Here is a 20,707-nt window from a genome sequence, read left to right on the forward strand (position 1 = left end):
CGGCGTCGTTTTGACGCAGAACCATAACTCAAGCTTGAGCCATTGCAGACACAGATTACTCCCTCAACAAGACCTACAAAAGTCCACTTTCAGGGACATGAGGGGATGGCTGCGGTTTGAGCAGCTGGAAGTTACTGACTCCAGAGCAGGAGGCTTCAACTCCTGCACGGGTCACTCCTACTCTGGTGCAGATCCTGGTGACAAGCTGATGGTGATCCATTCATCTGAATCAGCTAGAAGCTGGTTGTTGTCTTTGTTACCAGCTTGAGGTTTTGACACAGTGTGATCCTCCGTCATGCAATTAAGCTGTTGCACGCTCATTTACGTGTTTTTGTTTTTTTTCTGTATCTTAAATTAAAATATAAACATTTGAAACTTCAAAAGCCAGTAAATTAGGTCATTGAAATGATTTCTTATTCCAACAAATGGTTAAAAAAATAAATGGCATTGAATATTTTGTTTAAAAACTCAGGAGAGCAACCGAAGCGTAGTCCAGGTGAACAGCAGGAGAAGACAGGAGTTGATGCTGAAGCTTCTTGTTTATGTCTTCCTCTGAATAAACATCGCAGCTTGAATAACCTCAATAATGCTTTCACACCCCCTCTCCAGCTTTCAGCAAGTCTTCCTTTTCACTAGTCTGCGTGCCAGCTCCAGCCTTTGGCAAACCAAGTGGAAGTCTATTACTCTTATCAGCAGCTTAGTGCTATTTAGCAGGTTAATCGGACCGTTGTAGCTGTGACGTCTGACTTCCAAGCGCTAATTAATTGTAACCTATCTCTCTTTTCCCTCCTCCTCGTGTTTTTTTTTTTTTTCTCTTCAGCAAATTGGATGCCTTCATTTACGACGCGGCCGTGCTGAACTACATGGCTGGCAGGGACGAGGGCTGCAAGCTGGTGACCATTGGCAGCGGCTACATCTTCGCCACCACTGGGTACGGCATCGCCATCCAGAAGGAGTCGCTCTGGAAGAGACATGTGGACCTGGCCATCCTGCAGCTCTTTGGAGATGGTGAGGGAGCGGAGCCGTTTCCTCCACTGTTTTATTCATAGACGCCGCACGGTTTCATGCACGGAGTGAGCGGACTCTCTCATGCATGCAGCCGAGCTGATGTGATGGCTGCTTCATTCATTTCTCAAAAAAATGCATCAGATATTCCCCGAGAAGAGACCATATTTTACGAGCTAATGCCCGAGATCGCACCTCCTTGCTGACCTTGAAAAGAATGGGAAAACTTTTTAGTATTTTTTTTGGTTGTGCTTTTATTTTAATGACACATCAGCAAAAAGAACTGCTTAAGTCTGGCAACACTGCAACACTTTTGTTTTCATTAAATAGCTTGAGTTAAAGTTGAAAGCAGTTTATTTCAACAAATCAGTATTTTTGTGCACCTGAAATGAAGATTTCACTGGTGCTGAGGATATATTAAAGTTAACCCAACAGCATTTTATGAACACTAACAAGATGTTTTTATATAACTGAGGTTGATTTATTTAATTTTGAATCTGATTGTTCCTCTGGCTGCCTGTTGTAGGAATCAGGTTTGACTATTATAAAATCATTGCTGCGTTGTGTAAAATCAGTAATTGAAAGTGTGAGCACAGTGTCGTCATTCCCATTAAAACGGTGACCAGACCTGTAAAAAGTCAGATTTAAGTTGTAGTAATCCACAATTATCTTTAAAGAACTATGCGGAGCTCTTGAGTTGCCCATCAATACTACATGAATGGCTCCAGGCTGTGCTGTAGGGACCTGCAACGGTAGCTGTGATTCTCGCTCAACTATACAATCCAGAGCAGATACACAAGCTTGTACTCATTTAATCTGAAAAGAATCGCGTGGGAAATATCCTGCAAGGGCAAAGATTAAATGGTTGGACAGGAAAAAACTGGATTGACATGTGTTACATCAATTCATACCTGATAATTTCTTTGTGAAAAGACCACCTGAAGTCTTCAGCTCACAATCGCCATTTAATTCATATGAATTAAACTCAGATCATGTGATTAGCTGGTCAACAGGCTCATAGATCACCTTTCCCTTTGTCACCCTGAAAAGGTCTGTGGTCCCTTTGAACATATGTTTAGCATAATTTACGATTGCTCTGCATATATATAATCTAACCGGTGTTCATGCCTTTGGCTGAAAAGGGACGCCGGTTCCTCATTGATACGTCTGAATTCATGCAGTTGCTTCAATCATCAGTGAGTCAACAAATGTCAGTGTGTCAGTTCCACTAGCAAACACGCATCTGCAGACCTTGACAGATGCGCCGCACTATTGCACTGACATTGTGCTTAAATTGTTCCTTTTTTCACACATTTTTTCCATCATTTACAATAAACATGTACATTTACTAATCAGAACGTTTTGAAAAAGTATGAAAATGAAAAGGGAAGGGTTCTTACAGTACATTCATGATTATTTTTCTTTTCAGGCAATCCAAATCCAAAATATTTCATGTTTTGTTTCATTAACTATTTGATTTATTAGTATACATCCATTTTTTTCAGGGCTTAAGCAGGAGTTTGTAGCTCGTAAAGAGGAAAAATGAAATCGTAGTTTCATTACTTGAATAGGCGGCGACAATGGGAGGCTGCAGCAAGGATTTGGTACGAAAGCACCAAAGCCTTAAAGCACAACGAATATGTGGGTAAATCGAACTGAAATGTGTAAGAGCAACACTCCTCCGATGAAGATGAGGAAGGGTTTCGTAGATATGGTGCAAATCATTCATTTATCCAAAGCATCTGGAGAAATGTATACGAGTAAATGGCGAGGGCTTCATCGGCAGCTGATAAAACCAGACAAGAGGCTTACTTTGGGAAACGTCTGCCCGAACAAGCACTTAGCTTTATCTTTAAAAGAAGTCTTGTACTCGCCTTGTCTTGAGGTGGCATCAGCATCTCTGGGCTCGGAGGATTCTGGGATGATCAGACAGATCAATACACTGGATCTGTTTTGGAAGAAGTGGGTGACGTGTGACCACAAGATGATCCTGACTACTATCAGCAACAAGGACAAAAAAACACTCTGTTATGGTACAGTATGGGGTGGTATCCATGGCAACGAGCGAGATGCTGACTTCAGGAGCTCATCTTTTTCAGGGATGTTCATACATTTCTCAACAAAGCGATGCAAAACCACAATCTGCACATGCAGCTCATTCCTCCTTCTTGTGGTGGGGCTGCGATGAGGTTCTTGTTCAACATGCACACCTCTGCCTGCCGTGTCACTTTGGCACGCAACAGGTGTCTGACATTTTTCTTTTTCCTTTTATGAACCTCATTGGCTTGTCAACTTCAACTCTCTCAACTTCTGAATAGATGGAAACTTTCAAGCAGGGTTTTTGCTATGCAGAAAATTCCCCATTTCTTTTAAAACCCCCTTTGATTTGGAACTATGAACTACAAATGCTATATTATTCTGTATTAACACACACCTACTCAGCTCAAAATTGATGTTTTTTTTTTCTTTTTTGTTCTGATTAAATAGGCCTTAGCACAATAGCAGTGTTTTTCACTTCTGGGTTCACCCTCTCTTCCATGTGCTGGATAAGAGGTGTGAGAGCGAACAGAAAACGTGTCTCTAATTGGCTCTACAAGTCAAATGTACATTAATGCCCCTCTCACATACAGTATATCAAATACAGACATGAAAAGATAAGACACATCTTCCAGGAATATAAAGCGAGATTTAGCTCCACTTGGGAGACCTTCTGCTTTATGATCGTACTTGTCTTTTATGGGAAACTGTCCAAGCTCTCCAGGGTCCCTGCTTTTGAAATCTACTTCATTCCGGTATAAGATGGAGAATTAATGAGTGTGTGAATGAATTGAAATGTGTCCCAAATGTCCATCGCCAACCTGTACAGAATACAAAGACCATGATTAACGGTTTGCAAACACGTCGTCATTAACAGGTCAGACAACAGTAAACGTCTCAGAACATCCTGTTTTGCTGCACGGCTCTGCGCGGGGCGGGATGTATAATGACGGTGTGGTGTGTGTTGGGGAGCGTGCGTTTGTCTTGTGGCTGCAGCTCTTCTTGGTGGCGGTCCAGCATGTTGTGAGCCTCCTGAACCGAGGGCCCTCCGGGGCCCACTATAGTGTGTCCCAGTTAAGGGTGCCAGTTTAGCTCCTGGTGTATTTCAACACTGTGCGTGCGCGAGTGTGTGGGTTAGTGTGCATGTGTGTTTGCTCACATATGTGAATATGGGTCAGCCCTCTGAATATGAGATTGCCCACGTGCGCCAGCGAGGGTGTGTGTGTTTTAAATAGATGAAATCACAGTAATATATCGGATGTTTTTGTCTATTTCCCAATATCAGCTTGTCATATTGTTCCTTATTGATTGATGATAGGTTGTATTGGTTTCCTATTGAATCAAATTATCTTTCTTAAACTTTGCAGCTCACTTGTGTGCGCTTGCAAATGAATATGGGTCGGCTTGCAGCAACATCCCCCTGCGCCAGTGCAAAAGCATTCGGTCCTGTCTCGCCCCTCTCAGGATTTCAATGTCACTTTGCCACGCCTCGCCATCCTGCTGGCCTAGAAAGCGATCGGGCTCACGCGGAGAGCCCGGTGGCTCGGTATGAAGGCTGGAAGAGAGTCTGGCTAGTCTGACGCAGGCCCGAGCAAAAAATACATCACGGCTGTCCTGAAAATTAGACCGCAGCTTCAACCGCAATTTATTTCCTCTGATTTTCTGAGAAATGAAAAGTTCCCGAGTCAGTTCAGCTGAGCTTGATGAACTGCTTCCCCTCAGAGCCGCGCGGAGACTTGTTGCATCATTTCAGAGATATCAGTGATATCAGTTACTGCTTCCTGTCTTTTGAAATGCATACTTTGAACTTTGTGTGTCGATCCTGATTTCAAAGAGTGCTCTTAGTTATTAACAGTGGGGAAGTGAATTAAGGTTAAAGAAATATATCTAACAGGAAACAGGAGAGTCTGCAGATTTCCTGCTGCTGCAGAGCTATTGAGCTCTTGTCATCCATTATGTTATTCCTCTTAAATGAAACTGTCACCAGAGCAAAGTACCGTAGAAGGTAAAAGAGTCTTTTCTTTTCTAGAAATTCCTTCTCTTTTTTTAATCTCTTTATTTAAAAAAGGGGCGACGAGCTGCTTCAAATAATCAGTCTTTGATAACCTGATCATCAGCAGGAGTGCAGACTGCTATAGGAGCAGGTGTTTTGACAAATTGCTGCTATGGATCATTCAGGTGCGTGTTATGCAATGCCACGAGGGAACGATATAAGCACCGGTCTTAGAGAAGCAACAGTTACAGTAAATCCACCTGGAAAGAAACAATTTCCATATAGTTTGGACCAATTTACAGAGACAAGGATTTTTCACAGGTGGAAAACATTAAATCATTTGCCAGCTTTTACCCTAAGAGAGCAGTGCTCAGAGAAATGCATAAAAACCCAAGAGCTACATCTCAAACCCTGCAGGTCTCACATATTAAATGACATCACAGCAGAAAGAGGACTGGACAAGTGCAGTTTGTCTTCAAGGGTTGCCAGGAGAGACATGACTGAGGTTCACACAAGTGCATCCTAGCAAACCACAGCCTTGTTGGAACAATGTCCTCTGGACAGATGAGAAGACAGTGGATGTTTGGGGGTGTCGTTCATCAACGATCCACAACACGCCAGCAAATTTACATCAGAGTGGCTGAAAAACAAAAGAATGGAGGTTTTAGAGCGGCCCAGTGAAAGTCCAAAACTCAACCAAATGGAAATGGCGGGACCTTACGAGAGCTGTGCAAATGCAAATCGTTAGCCTCATAGCATAATTGCCTAAGTTGTATTTGGATGCCTTAGAATTAGGCAATTATGCTATGAGCCTAACGAAATGTACAAAAATCTTAATGAACTTGACCGTTGTAAACAGATTCCTCCAGAGAGAAGACTGATCAGCAGGGGACGTGTGTTGCTCACAGGATTACTGTTTGCCGATTGCTGACCCACTATAATCAGTTGATATTTTTTTTTTTTTACTTTTGCATATCATTTCATATATTTAAAAAAGAAAAACCCTGAGAGAAAATAATTGTTAATATTTCCCAACAGGATTAATTATCCCTTTTACTTTGCAAAGTTGTATTTTTGTTTTGTTTTTTATGTTAGAAACATAATATAGAACAAAAATGCACTGGTCAGTCAAAAAAAAACAATGCAGCTCTTGTTTTTTGCCTCCCATAACGGCAGCCAACTCAAAAACCTTTATTAACTGTTCTTTTTTCCTGGTAATACTAAACTTACATTCCTGCAAACTCTGACCTATAAATAATTAAACTATAATCTCCAAAATGACATTTGTGTCCCTTAAAACAAACACATAAATGAATGAGTAATCAAGTATGGCTCCCTGACCTGCATCAGATGTCCCAGCAGGTGATTTCAGCGCTGTCCCGCGTCCCTGATACGTCCTAATGGCTTTACGATGGCCATCATTCATCAGTGCATCGGCAGATGTGCAGTGAACGCTGCCGTGTGATTGCTGCATGCTGTATCCCTGCCTGGTTGATGCTCAGAGTTCTGCCAGCGCTGCCTGGCATGCAGTAGCCGTGGCTGAATGTATGATTAATTAACCAACGCCCGTTGTGCCGCTGTCAGCTTTGATAGAGAACAGCTCGTAATGAAGCAGAAGGTGATCCACAAAAGAGAGCAGAAACTCGGGGACTGGCATCAGATGAGCAACAGACACCTGCAGACGATTATTAGCAGGGAGAGGTTAAAATAAGATTGATCTAATTAACATGTGACCAAAGGAATGTGTGCACCTCTGATTTCCAGTCTGTAAAATTCAACCCTGTAACTAACTTTCAACCACCCTGACTCCCTCTCTTACATGCTCGCCATCCTCCCTCTTCTCTTCATATGTTTCATCATGTTTTTCATCCCTTGTGTCCTCTAATACCATCCTGTGATTACATCATATCCCTCCACTTTCTGTTTAACATCCATTCCCACTGTTTCACAGCCCCTTCTTTAAGTAAATTTGATGTGGAAATAAAAAGAAAAAGCCTCCATTACCAGTTTATTATTCCTTATACTCCTCAGCCGTCCCTCCCTGCTTGCTTCCCCCTTCATACCATCTGTTTCTACCCTCATCCTTCCAACGTCTCCCTGGCGTTGACCTTGCTCTAATCCGCCCATTCCCGCTCCCCAAAGTAATTACGTGTCTCCCATCCAGGTGAAATGGAGGAACTGGAGTCCCTCTGGTTGACGGGGATCTGTCACCACGAGAAGAACGAGGTGATGTCCAGCCAGCTGGACGTGGACAACATGGCCGGCGTCTTCTACATGTTGGGCGCTGCCATGGCGCTTTCTCTCATCACCTTCATCTGCGAACACTGGTTCTACTGGCAGCTTCGCTTCTGTTTCATGGGCGTCTGCACCGGGCAGCCCGGCTTTGTCTTCTCCATCAGCAGGGTGAGAGAGAAAAGAGGGGGAAAGAGGGGGACTGGTACATTAAAACAAATAAGTGACACGACTAGAAGCAACAGATCAGTGTGACAGGTGGAGATGCCAGAATTAAATGGGTATAAAAGGAGCATTTACCGAAGGATTCTGGGCCAAGATGGGTTGTTGGTTCAGCGCTTACAGATTCACAAACCTTTTAACATAAATAAACAAGTGAACAGAAAGGTTTATCAGTGCAAAACTGCAAATGAGTAAGGGGAAAATCGCTGTGCATAAAGTCAAGGCCACAAACGGTGACTTTTAATTATAGCCACAAATGCTAAGTTCTTGGTAAAGCCTTGGAAGATCGTTGAAGCAAGAAATGTCTCCTGGAAATATATGATGCAAGAAGGAAGCCGAATTTGAACTCCGCACACAAACACAACCACGTTCTCGGGACGCAAGTTCACCTCAGATGGACAGTAATACTGGAAACACCAGTTCTGTGGCAAATATGAGAAAGACCAGCCAAACTGTTAGTAGAGAATAAAGAAGTTGGACGTGAATTATTTTGGGGATTAATCTGATCTTCAGTTGATCAGGATAGTAAACAAACACAATACACTTTAGCAGTTAACACACAAACAATGATAATGTTTCGTATCTTAGTTGAACATTCTCTACTAGAGTAAAAAATATCATTTTCAAACCTTAGAGGGCGTGTTATCAAGATTGGTAGCGTGCCAGGTGAAGAAATTCTCGCCTTACACAACCATTTGTTAGTTAACGCTGACTTTCTGGTAGCTAAATCTGTGCAGGACAAAAAGCACGTCCCAGTTTGTGTGCAACTGGTCTGAACGATCCAACCATCCTCTGTGTTTCTGAATCCCTTTTGTAACTTGTCAGTTCAATCTTCCAGTAGCTTAACGCGCTCTAACGTGTTTTAAATGAGTGTGCTTTACCCTTTGAGGCTGAAATGAACAGGTCCCCCCCCCGACCTCAGTGCACACAGATGAACGAGCGCTCACCTTCTGTTTTGACACTGAGGTCTTTCTCAAGCTTATGTAAACGTTTTCAAAATGTGGAGCGCAAATCAATATTTCACTCATCAAAAAAAAAAAAAAAAAGGAGCCACAGTAGCAGCGAGGGTAGATTACGGGATCCCGGGGGACCAAAGTCACCCCCAGGTGTTTGATTTGCATTCCAATTGTTTGGACATGGCTACGGCGTAATTCACTGCGCGCCTCTGAAGGTGAAACGCCGACGGCAAAAAGCACGTGGCCGACTTACGGCAGAGGATCCACACGTTGCTGTTCTCGCTCCTGTTGGACGTGCTGCCGTGCTGCTGCTTGTGCGTAGAGAGCAAAACTGCAAAAAAAAAGTCTCTACTCCGTTATTACGCTTGAGTGCCCAACTTCTTTGTACAAGTTAATTTTATGTTGTAAATGTGTGTGTGTGTGTGCATGTGTGTGTTGGTACTCGCTGCTAAAATGTCATTTGACTTCTCATTTCCAAAGCGCTGGATTCGATTATTGCGTCATTGTCGTGTGCGTGCGGCCTCGATCAGACACTAATTAGGCTTTGTGTAACATTCAGTGATTTCTCTCATTTGCAAAAATTATGTCTGCAAATGCTGTAATGTGACAAAATAAATGAACGCTGTTTGTCCTCAGATAGGGCCAGATGATTCAGTAAGATAAAATATTCAGGGGAAATGCTTATTGAGAGGGATTATTTGCATCCGTAGCGTAAACCAGGAGAACTGTGAAGCATCAGGAACAGAAACAAATAAAAAACAACCCTCCAAAAAACAAAAGGACACAGTTAAGTATATTTCTACGTTACATTGTCCGGAGCATAACATCACCTTTTCATTTACTCGAGGGTTGTCTCTTCAGACACGGCCGTTTCCTCATTTTCCTTTTTTTTTTTCTCGCTGAGCTACTCAGACTGATTCTGCCTTTATTATTTCACAGCATAATCCAATAAAGCTTATTGTTATTGCTGCAATTAACATTTAAGCCTGGCGGCGTAAAAAAAAATGACACATCTGTCACGGTTGGTGTGAGTCACGTGGCTGCGGCCATGGCTTCGTGGTCGGTTAGGAATCCCTCCCTCTGGCTTTGTTCCCACGTGGCTACCTGCTCCTCCAGGTCTCACCTGCAACACTGAAATAAATTAGTTACATCGATTTAAAAAGTCTCTAATGACTCCAGAACAGTTAAATGTATTAGAGGCTTAATCACTCGGGTTTTCACAGCTCTGTCGGCACATCGTCATTAAGTTCAGGTGTATTTGGCACCATATACGCTTTAGGCCGGTGTTAACTTATCAGCTGCTGAGTTGTTTGGAGCAGCGACATTTGGGGCTCTCCTGATTCTCTTTTTCAGTTTTAATACATTGTTTTTTGGCTACGACGGTGTACTAGGGCCATGTGAGTTAAAAATGTAAAAAAATTAATTAATTAATTAAAAATGCAGGGCAACATTTGGATTCAGCAAAAGAAAATCTGAAAATCTGAGTTCATGCATATGTAAATTTGTAAGAATCTGTAGTATGCCTTGTATTTTTATTTAAACAAAGTCAATTTCATTACTTTTGACCAGTGCATCTGTCAGCAGCTGCCAAAGGGTTTCTGCATGCACACAAATACTAAATCTAAAACCGTTACTCTTCAAAATCTGGATGCTGATAATAATATCGTGGTTTTAGGCAACAATTATTATTTTTAATATAAAAAATAATAATAATTTATTTAAAAAATATTCCATAATTTATTTAAAAAATATTCCATATCCCATTTTTTCACCCAGTGCTCCTACCTAAGTCAGTCCTGTGCATTGCCATCCTCTACCAACCCCGGGAGGGCCCTGCACTGAGCTCAGGTCTCCTCCTTAACCTGAGGAGTGAGCAGGGAGCTTCTTTCACCAGACAGGGTGGGGTTTCTCCATCCGGACGTAGCGCGTGGAAGGATCACGTTATTCCAGCCAGATCCTCTCCACCCCATCCGGTGCCCCGGTTGGTCAGAGGGGGCATTTATAGCCCAGGACTGTTGCATGTTTTTGTGGGGGTAGCTCACATTAGCTACCCAGGGGAACACGGGGAGAACATGCAAACTCCACACAGAAAGGCCCTTTCACCAACCCCACCCTGGGCGCTGAAGTCATGGGGGACGTAAACACGCCCTCAGCACCCACAGCGTCCCCAGCAAGAATTGAACCCAGAAATTTCTAGCTGTGAGGCAGCTGCTTCCATCTGCAAATACAAATTGATCCAGGCATTATGGCGTATATATGCTCCATCTGTGTTCTGATTCAACAGTGTTTTTTATTGTACATAGAGACAAGGTTTCTGACTTTATAAAGACCGAATTCCTGGTTTAAAGAAGTCAGAATTGCTGTGTTTCTAACTATTTAAATTCTGATGTTAAAGGTGAAGATTTTGGCTTTATAAACCCAGAAGTTTGAAAATTTATGAACCCAAAATTTAACTCCTCCACTGTAGCATTATTTATTTATTTGTGTTTAAGGACTCCAGGGTTCAAAAATATGCAATGTAATCCTTCAGTCTGCATCATTGCTCCCTACAACCCTTTACCATCTGTTAATGTCAAAATATACACATAAATTAAGGCAAATGTTTCTGAAAAAATGGGATGATTGACATGAATTTCCCGAGACGGAGGATGTGACTGATTCGGTGTCAGGTGGAGTGTAATGAGACCACTGACGTCATCAAAATGTATCTATAAGTGCAGGTGACAGTGCAGATAAAGAATGCAAACTTAAGGATAGTCCTGTGGAAAAAGTCTGATGCATCATGAAGATCAAGATGCTTTTCTTACACAATGTTGTCATTTTGTATTTATGTTCATCTCTCCAGGCTCAGCTGATGTCAAGTCTTACATATTGGCCATTACCAGACTGTGAAATTAAAAGACGTAATAATATTATCTATAAAACCAGTATGAAGGATGAGGCCTTTGTGCTGCAATGCAGCAAGCACGGTCTAATTAATTACAAGACACAAGTGGCAAGAGCAAAGAGAAGTGTTGAGGAAGGGGTCATAACCAAATAGTAAGAAAGATTTGACCGCTGCTTGACCCGTCATCTCTGTCCTGACTGGCAGGGCACGCTATAGGTCAGCCAGTCTTTAAACATCAGCTTCACCAGTGGCTCAAGTCCTCCTTTATTCCCATCACCATTTGCAGATATTTAGGAAAAAAAAACTGATTAAAATTATTGTGGGGAATTGATCTGATCCTTTTACCATCCTCATCTGTCAAGCCTGTTTTGGTCTCTGCTAAACATCCATTTTTTTCTGAATATTGTGTCGTACATCACTGAATGCAAATGTAGCAGTTTATCTTTGTGTCACGACAAACCCTCATCTACTGTCTCCTTGGCGTGGCCTTTCCGTACACCAGGAATTGTTTTGGAGCCGCTGCTGCTGACGGCTTGTGAAGCTGAGGTCTTTAATAACTGCTGTACTAAACTGTTCAGCTGAATTCTAATCACATTGATTAAAGATATTGAACAGTGGGACTGAAAGGGTTTTTACAGCTCCTATTCCTTTATCAATCATGCACCATCGGGCCAAAATATTCTCTCTGAATCTTATTACTGTTTGCATTCGTTCTCAAGCCAGTGAATATAACATATTTCTGCCTATGAATTAGATAATTATATGAAACATGCATTTGTGTCCCTGTCTATACAAGGTGTTGACAGTATTGACAGAAATATACTGCTGTGGAGATTTTTTAAATTATGGGCGATCATTAAAATTTGTATAAAAGAACAAGACTAGGATGGGATGGTTAAGACTTTGAACTGGACAACAGCTGTTCCAACTTTTATCCATCCTGATTCAAAAAGCATGTTCAAGTTCCAGTATTGATTGTTAAATGCAGTATATTAACGAACTTAAATAGAAACTAACAATATTTCACTTTTTGTGTTTATTTTAATTGACATGACCTGTTAAAAAAAAATGTTCCCACTCTAACTCCGGTATTTCTCTCACACAGGGCATATACAGCTGTATTCACGGAGTGCAGATCGAGGAGAAGAGCAGCTCTGCACTGAACTCCCCATCAGCCACCATGAACAACACCCATTCCAACATCATGCGCCTTTTACGCACAGCCAAGAACATGGCATCCCTGTCAGGGGTCAACGGTTCGCCACACAGCGCCCTGGACTTCATTCGTCGTGATTCTTCAGTTTACGACATCTCTGAGCACCGGCGCAGCTTGGCAGGCCATTCAGACTGCAAACCTCCTTACCTCCCGGAAGACAACATGTTCAGTGATTACATCAGCGAGGTGGAAAGGACGTTTGGTAACCTCCACGTCAAGGACAGTAATGTGTACCAGGACCACTACCTACACCACCATGGTTCAACGCTAGGACTGAGTGGCCCTCCTGCCAACAGGCCCCACAGTCTGGGAAGTGCTAGTTCACTGGAAGGTGGAATGTTTGACTGTGACAGCATTGGCGGAGGGGTGGCCCCAATCTTTACCACCCAGCCCTGCTCTGCACTGACCCACAGGAATATGAGCAAGTTTGACCTCCTGTCCGGACAGACTCCCCCCGCAGGCCAGAGCTTCAAGGGAGGTCTGCCTGACCTGTACGGGAAGTTCTCATTCAAGGGAGGTGCTTCGAGTTCCACTTACATCCCTGGACACGGCTATTGTATTGGGCGAGGAGATGATGATGGGAATATACGCTCTGATGTCTCCGACATTTCTACGCACACAGTGACTTACGGAAACCTGGAGGGTAATGCAAAGAAGCGTAAACAATACCGTGACAGCTTGAAAAAGAGGCCGGCCTCTGCAAAGTCCAGACGGGAGCTGGACGAGATTGAGCTGGGCTATAGGAGGAAACCCTACCACATCAGCCACCACCATTACCACGGCCATCGCTCTGCCTCCCCACCACTTTTACCCCCCGAACGCAAGAGAGGAGGTGGAGGAGGCAACAGTGATGGGAACTCTTATGTTTTCCGAGAGAAGGAGAGTGTTAGGGACTTTTATTTGGACCAGTTTCGACCCAAAGAGGGTGTACCTCAGTGGGAACACGTGGATTTGACAGAAGGCCCTGGGAGTAGAGACGGAGGAGTAGGAACCTGCACCACCTTGGTACCGGTGGAGGACTTTCTTAAGAGCAAGCCTAAAAAGTCTGATTCAAAGGGTGGGGGAGGATCGGGGTTGGCAGGGGGAGACTGGGAGTGCAGGAACTGTCGGGCCAGTGGGGGAGGAGGGGGCAAGCAGATTTCCATGCATGGAGGAGGTGGTGGCGGCTATGGTGGTGGTATAAGCTGTGGGTCCTCGGCAGGAGGAGGCAATAGCCGCCCGAGCTCTGCAACCTGTATGCGCTGCGAAGGTTGTAAAAAGACTGGGAATCTCTACGATATCAGCGAGGACAACAACCACCTGTTGGAACAGATGGGGGGAGGGAAAGGTGGAGGAGGAGTGGCAGGTATGGGTGCAGGGCCTCAGACTCAAGCTCAGGCCCAGCAGAGGAGGAAGAGTGGAGGATTCGGCAAGCAACTGAGGCGGCAGCATTCATATGACGCATTTGTCGACCTTCAGAAAGAGGAATTAAGTGGGATGGGGAGTTTGATAGGATTAGGGGGAGATGCCGGGATGAGCGGTGCAGGTATGGTAGGGATGCTGCCCCCACCCAGGAGCGTTAGCTTAAAGGAAAAGGAACGCTACATGGAAGGTAACAGTCCTTTTGCACACATATTTGAACGTCATGGGGGCTCGGAGAGAGAGAGGGAGAGAGACAGAGACCCATTGTTTTATGGAGGGGAGAGCCGGAAAGGAACTGGCTCGCAGTTTGGCCTCTTCAGAGGTGGTGAGGGCCTCCATCGTCGTTCCATCGGAGAAAGAGACATGAGAGACAGGGACAGATCTTTGATGGAAGGAGGTGCAGGATTCTCTTTATCCAAATCCCTTTACCCTGACCGGGTAAACCAAAATCCCTTTATACCCACCTTTGGGGATGACCAGTGTCTGATGCACGGAGCCAAACAATATTACATGACAAAGCAACAACAGCAGCAGCAGCAACAAGTTGCCAAAAACAGCCGAAGTGACTTCAGGGCCCCAATGAGTGCAACTTCGTATCTGCCGGCGTCTGCCACAGCCGGGGTGATGTCCAACGTGGCCCCTCGGTTCCCAAAAGAGCTGAGCCTTGGTGGACTGAACCACCATGGCTCTATGCTGGGGGTGGGCCCCCCGCGACCCTTCAACGGAAGCAATGGCCATGTGTATGAGAAACTCTCCAGCATTGAGTCTGACGTTTAAAACAAAAGGGCAAGGAGGAGGAGAGCAATAGAGGTGTCAAGTGATCAGGGATGATTCTTAGGACACTGTAGATGCAAGTCCATGCTGAGACAGTAATGAGAAAAAGAGGAGTTGAACAAAAGGGGAAACACTGAAAGGTTGTGACTCTGAAGTATAAGAGTAAGGGTTAATCTACATTTTGCAAGAAAATATTGGTTAAAGAAATATGAAATCAGGACATCCTGAGGAGGTGTGGGTTGCCAACTTTCTCGCAAACATGACCTAACCTACTCAACGTACATGTCCAAACATAGTCAACGAACATTCCCCTCAACTTTACAAACAGCCCTCGACCACATTTCCATCGTTTTGTCCACTGGTGTGGAAAAAGCCTCTGTACTTGGTTGATATCGCAATGATGCAACACTTCTTCCTAGTTTCCTACTGTCTGTGTGGTGTGATTTGATGGCAGCCCGAAGGCTCCCGCTGGGTGCTTGTGAGGAAGTGCACCGAGAGTGGAGACGGGGATGAACTGCCCATCTGCCCCTGTGTCACTGCAGAAAGTAGATGTTGTCACACTGACCAGATTCGTGGCACAGTCTGTCCATCGCATCTCTCTTCTCCCTGCACCTGTCTCCGCTTCCTGTCAGCCTCGCTCCTCCTCATCCCCGACACCTAAAGAGCTGAAATTCTTTCCTTTGCTATGAGAAATACAATCATGAATGATAATAAGGTATTATAAAAAACAGGGTATAAGAACAATAACATTGTGAATAACAGAGATGTTAATGCTGATTATAGCAACACTCCTTATAATATCACTAAGTTAACTTGTTTTGTGTTATTTTGGTATGATATTTCATAAATCTCTTAGTATCCGTAGTTGTGTTCTGTTTGCTTCTGGCAGCAGAAACATTGTTCTTAGTTCAGCCAACAAGCCAGAAAGACTGAGTCCTTAACTCCTGTTTTTTCTGTTTTCTGTAGAATATTTTACTTCACACTCGTTCATTTATTTGCTCCTTCTGACAAAGCAACATCTCAAAGACATATGATGTCTCCTAGACATTGCAAATCAGGCACGCATACGTAAAAACACACACTTATTTTTTTTTGTCAAGATGAACTTGTGTAACTGTGAAACAGCGATTTCATCAGAAGCTGAAGCTGCTGAGAGGAAGGACGTGCCTTAATGGTCTCCCCTGGAAGTGTCCGGCCTCCAGTTCACAAGCGGCCGCACCGGGACGGACCGGTGCGCTTTCAGGCTGCTCACGTTCTCACCGCACGCGGGCCAAAACCGCCGTAGAAAAAATGACAGCAGGCTGCCGGGAGCTGGTTTCAGTGCAAGATGCCGTTTTAGATCTTTTATACCTTCATAAAAATCTTTCATACGTCAGGTACGGGCGGTATTTTATGGAACAACTGTATTCAGGATGTCCCCACTGTTACTGAGAGACTGATGTGTCTCAGCTTCACAACATGGCAGCCTTTAGGCCACTTCTTTTATTCAGGTTACATGACACTCACCAGGCACTTACGTTTTCGGCCTCTCACTAGTACAGTATCTCGTGGAAAGGCATTACTTTTTAACCGGTCTGAGTCTGAAAGGCTCACGGAGGCGGCTTTGCTCGGACATTGTGTAAGATGAATATTATGCACTGTCACTTATGTAGGAGAAATGCGAAGACAACAGTTGGGCCACTATAAGCAGAGGTCGAGACATCAGAAAGGTGGCCACCATCATGTGAAAGATTGCTTTTTTCTCTCTCTCTCTCTCTCTCTTAACAGGGACTGATGTAAATAGTCTTTTTAGCTGATGGAGCCTCATTAATTGCACAGGACTTTTTACTCCGTGTAGGTTCAGGCACTCAGTAGACATGCCTTATCGTCCCATCAGCCCCCACCCCCACGACCCCACCCCAGAGCCGCCTGACGGTACTCATCATGTACAGAGCAGAGAAGCCTCTATTGGTTAATTGAACGTGTGATGGGAGTTCAAGGGCTGCGGGAGAGCGCTCAGGAATGCCGGCCAGAGAAGGGAGCTGCCGGAGCACGTGGAATGTGATCCTGGTCATCGCCAGCTCCTATTTGACGCCCCGATCAAAACACATCCATCTAAATAGGCTGGCACATGTGTCTGTGTGCAGAGAAGTGAATTATTATTGAATGATAAGTGCTGTTATGTGTTTTTTTCCCCCCACTAACACTGCTAACTATTCATAAATTCAACAGCCTCTCCACATCCGCTCTGCAGATAATACTGTCAGTGCGAGACTGATGGAGTTAGCCTTAAAAAGCATTCATCCTCCCTCCCACGCACCACCGTGACTCTCCTAATAAATGGATTGGGATCTCTGGAATTTTTATACGCACACATTTTGAAAGTTCAGGTCAACCATTATCAGCGAGATGTTGGGAGGGTACGATGAGGAAATAAGAAGGAGGCTACTTTGGTGTGAGCATCAATCAGCGTCAGCATTAGTATGTTCAAACTTTTCCTTGTAAATAATATATTTAAAAAAAAACTTTTCACTTTGTACAGTAAACAGACAGACAGGATGTAACTTTCATTACCTTTTACAACAATTTAAGAAATAAAGAAAATAACTATAAAAACTCATAAAAACAAAAAATTACACCAACAAAAATATGCAAAATATACTTAAGACAGAAATATTACTAATCATAAGTGATATAATTGAACCTCTTTTTCTTTAAATTTCATGTTTATTTAATTCTAATAGTTTATCAATCAGTATACTGATTATGTTAAGAATAATGCTTTTTTCTTTTTCTTTTCTTTTCTTATTTTCACTAAAGTGTTGCAGGATAATTTACTGTAGGTGTAGACGTTTGGTGATAAAAGGGGAAAGTTTAGTTTTAGGAGTCTTTGTTAAGTTTCCCTTGAATTGTGTTAGAGTCTATTTTTAAGGTAAGCTACTCTTCATGCTTTTTTGAGGTAAAATCAATTATCTACACATTTATGTAATACAATATTACATGTATACAGAGATGATATTTGCATATAGAGGCAGTATATTGTGATCCTTTATTTTATGGCAACAATTCTTGCTAAGAACTTTCAATACATTTGTGTTTTTGCTGCCCATTTTTGACCTGGGCTCCAAACGGTGATTGCACACAGAATTTAGAGCCATCATTGGCCCGGCCTGTCCTGTTCCCTCTCTATGCTTGGGATAGACATCACTGTGGTAAAGGAAGATATCTACACATGCAGGCACACACACACACACACGCACACACACACACACTGGGCATTTCCCAGTGTTGATGTCGTCGATGTTGCAGAGAATTTCATCACAATATTGTGGAGAAACCAAGAACGAGTGTAGTTTCATTTATTGAGGGGAGGCTGAAATGCATTTGTGCAACCCCTTATTAAAAAGGTTGTTATGTGAAGTTTTGCCACAGAAAAAATTGTTGTTGCGTTGTCTGTTCCTTAACTGTGTTTTGTTTTTGTTTTGTTTTTATGCCTGAAAACCCTGAAATGTTCTGGATTCTCCTTTTATTTGGCTCAGCTTTCTGAACTGTATGTTTCAATGTATGAGACAGGACGTATTGTCTATACTTTGTTGTGTTTATATGCAATTTTGTCCAATGCAGTCAAAAATGATTTCCATGGCTCTTATTTTTGTATGGTACTAATTCCAATAAGTCTCTCTAATCTCCTCTACCCTGAGAGAAGAAGCCCAGCTTTCCGCAGCTGTTTTTCGTGCACACAGGGTTGATTGAAAAGTGAATAATGTATCTGCGTGCACATAAACTCTGTTAGTTTTCCATATTTTCCTCACGCTCTAACCAAAATGGTTCACCTCATTTGTAATGAGCAGCATGACCAAACAGGGAGCGCTGGGATTATACTCAGTACATCAGTTCCTGCTGCGAGCTGGGGCTGGTTTTTCTTCTGTGGGGCTCATGAAGCCGAGCGGCTCCAGAACCTGTTTCAACCATCAGATCTTCACCACCTGCAGAGACCAGGCCATATTTGGAGGTTTTACCCCCCTATAGGCCAGATTGAGCCCAAACTCTGCAGATGAATTTGTTCATATAGGGCAAAACTCTTTTACTATCATTATATATTTATTTATTTTGACTTTACTCAGCTAGTACATCTTGAAGGTGGTGGCTGTAAATATCACCTCGGCCCACCTGTTTTTTTGTCAAGAATACTGGCACATTGGTGAAAAGCTGCTAAACAAGTTTCTCTTCTATATTTCTGGCAGCCGCAATGATTTGACTTTTAAATATTTTTCTTAATGAACAAATCATTGAGTTGGCAACTGAAACTGGATGTTACATAACTTTTCTTCAAGCTCTGTCTAATTAAGCAACTCATAATTATCGTTCCTCCTCAGAGATTACAGAAACTATTTACTGATATTTGAGTTACTTAAATATGTCTGCGTTTGTGTATTCTGTATTCATAATGCTTCATAATGATGCACTTTTTTCCCACTTAATTTCTTTACAGTTTTATCATCCATAAATTAAGACTCAATTGCTTTGAGTTGGGAAAACTGCATAAGGGGTTGCTACTAAATGTATTTCACAAAGCTGAAAGGTTGATGACAACACAGCTCCACATGGAAACTACATAACCTGGTAAATTTAATTGTGGTTGACAAAAATGTACCATATAAATAGTATTACTTGTATACATAATGATATACAGAATATTATTCTTGGCCATTCTTTTCTCTTTTTGTGGCCCTTTTCTTTGAAATAATACCAAAATTTTTACACCGTACAAACAGAAAACCACAGAAAAACAAATTGTACAGGCTGTGTAAATATTAAATATGGGGGAATATATTTACCTTCACCTTTTTGTATGGAAATGATCAAGGTAATCTCAATAACAAATTTAACCATTTCATGACAAAATTGAAAAAAATTTAACACACAAAAAAAACGTCATTAAGGTACTTCTAATAAGGATAATGCCAATATCTACAATTATAAGTGCTGAAATAAGACTATTCTTTCTCTTTGTACATGATGAACAAATGAAGTGTTGAGTATTAATAATAAAATAACTATAAGTTTCACACCTATGGCAATGAGTCTTTTTAAGCTTTTTTTTTTTTATTCTTGCATATGATTTCGTGTAAGTATGTGGGTTTATCCAGACCTCTGCATCCTTTTCACAACTCATCTTATTTGATTGGTGTATTTATGAAATGGAAAATTCGGATATGAAGTTATTTGAGGACATCTGGTTTCCAATTCGGTGTCCATTATTTTTCTTTCAAACGACAGAATTACAAAACAAATTTGTCAGCGTGTTGCAGTTCTTATCCTATGATAATACAGCCATGGCCACATGCACCTGGCTGCGATCGTCACCCACGGTCATGACCCATTTCATTTACACCAGGAAGCAGATCTGGGAACGACGTCACAGCTGAGTTGAAGCGTTTGAAGATGAGCCTTTCCAGACGCTGGGCTAGCCGTCGCAGCCGCAATCAATTGATAGCAATACTAATTGATCCCCATGTTGTTCGTGGTATTTAATGCATGCAATGAGCATCACAACACATCCACAGCTAAACAGTGAGCAGCACTATGTGTATGTCCGGTTAATTTGAATAAAATAATACAAAACTGTTAAAACTACAAGGATAAGCTGAGAGTTTACTTTGTCAGGATAAACATGGAAATGCCCTTTAACGCTTCAATATGTCTTGGCTGTTGAAATGAACATGCATAAAGATCACAGCTGAGCAATGACACGAAACCAGCAGCCTGGTCGACACCTGGGGCACACAAAGCAAAGAATCACCCCAAAATGGTACTTAGTGGTTCATCTGTTCAGTACAATCAAATACTTGGTTACAACATGCAGCTAGCTGCTACCACATAAAGCTGCAGTCACCGTGTAAACAGTAAACATTGCTCATGAAAGGAATGGACATAAACCACACTTTCACCTTAATGTACCGGGTGATAGCCACCACTAACCTGTTTTTACAGGGCTGGGCAGT

General features: G+C 42.7%; 1 protein-coding gene across 1 annotated transcript in view; it reads left to right on the top strand.

The window, feature by feature from the left end:
• LOC133422717 (glutamate receptor ionotropic, NMDA 2B-like) overlaps positions 1 to 19,763 on the top strand; it is a 153,962-nt gene extending 134,199 nt beyond the window's left edge. The window contains exons 14-16 of the mRNA XM_061712766.1: positions 821 to 1,008; positions 7,200 to 7,438; positions 12,438 to 19,763. Of these exons, the coding sequence (XP_061568750.1) occupies positions 821 to 1,008; positions 7,200 to 7,438; positions 12,438 to 14,726 (2,716 nt within the window). The 3' untranslated portion in view covers positions 14,727 to 19,763. The remainder of the gene's footprint in view (positions 1 to 820; positions 1,009 to 7,199; positions 7,439 to 12,437) is intronic.
• The last annotated feature ends 944 nt before the right edge of the window (positions 19,764 to 20,707 follow it).

The sequence above is a fragment of the Cololabis saira genome, chromosome 21 (genome assembly GCF_033807715.1).
Source record: "Cololabis saira isolate AMF1-May2022 chromosome 21, fColSai1.1, whole genome shotgun sequence".
NCBI lineage: Eukaryota > Metazoa > Chordata > Actinopteri > Beloniformes > Belonidae > Cololabis > Cololabis saira.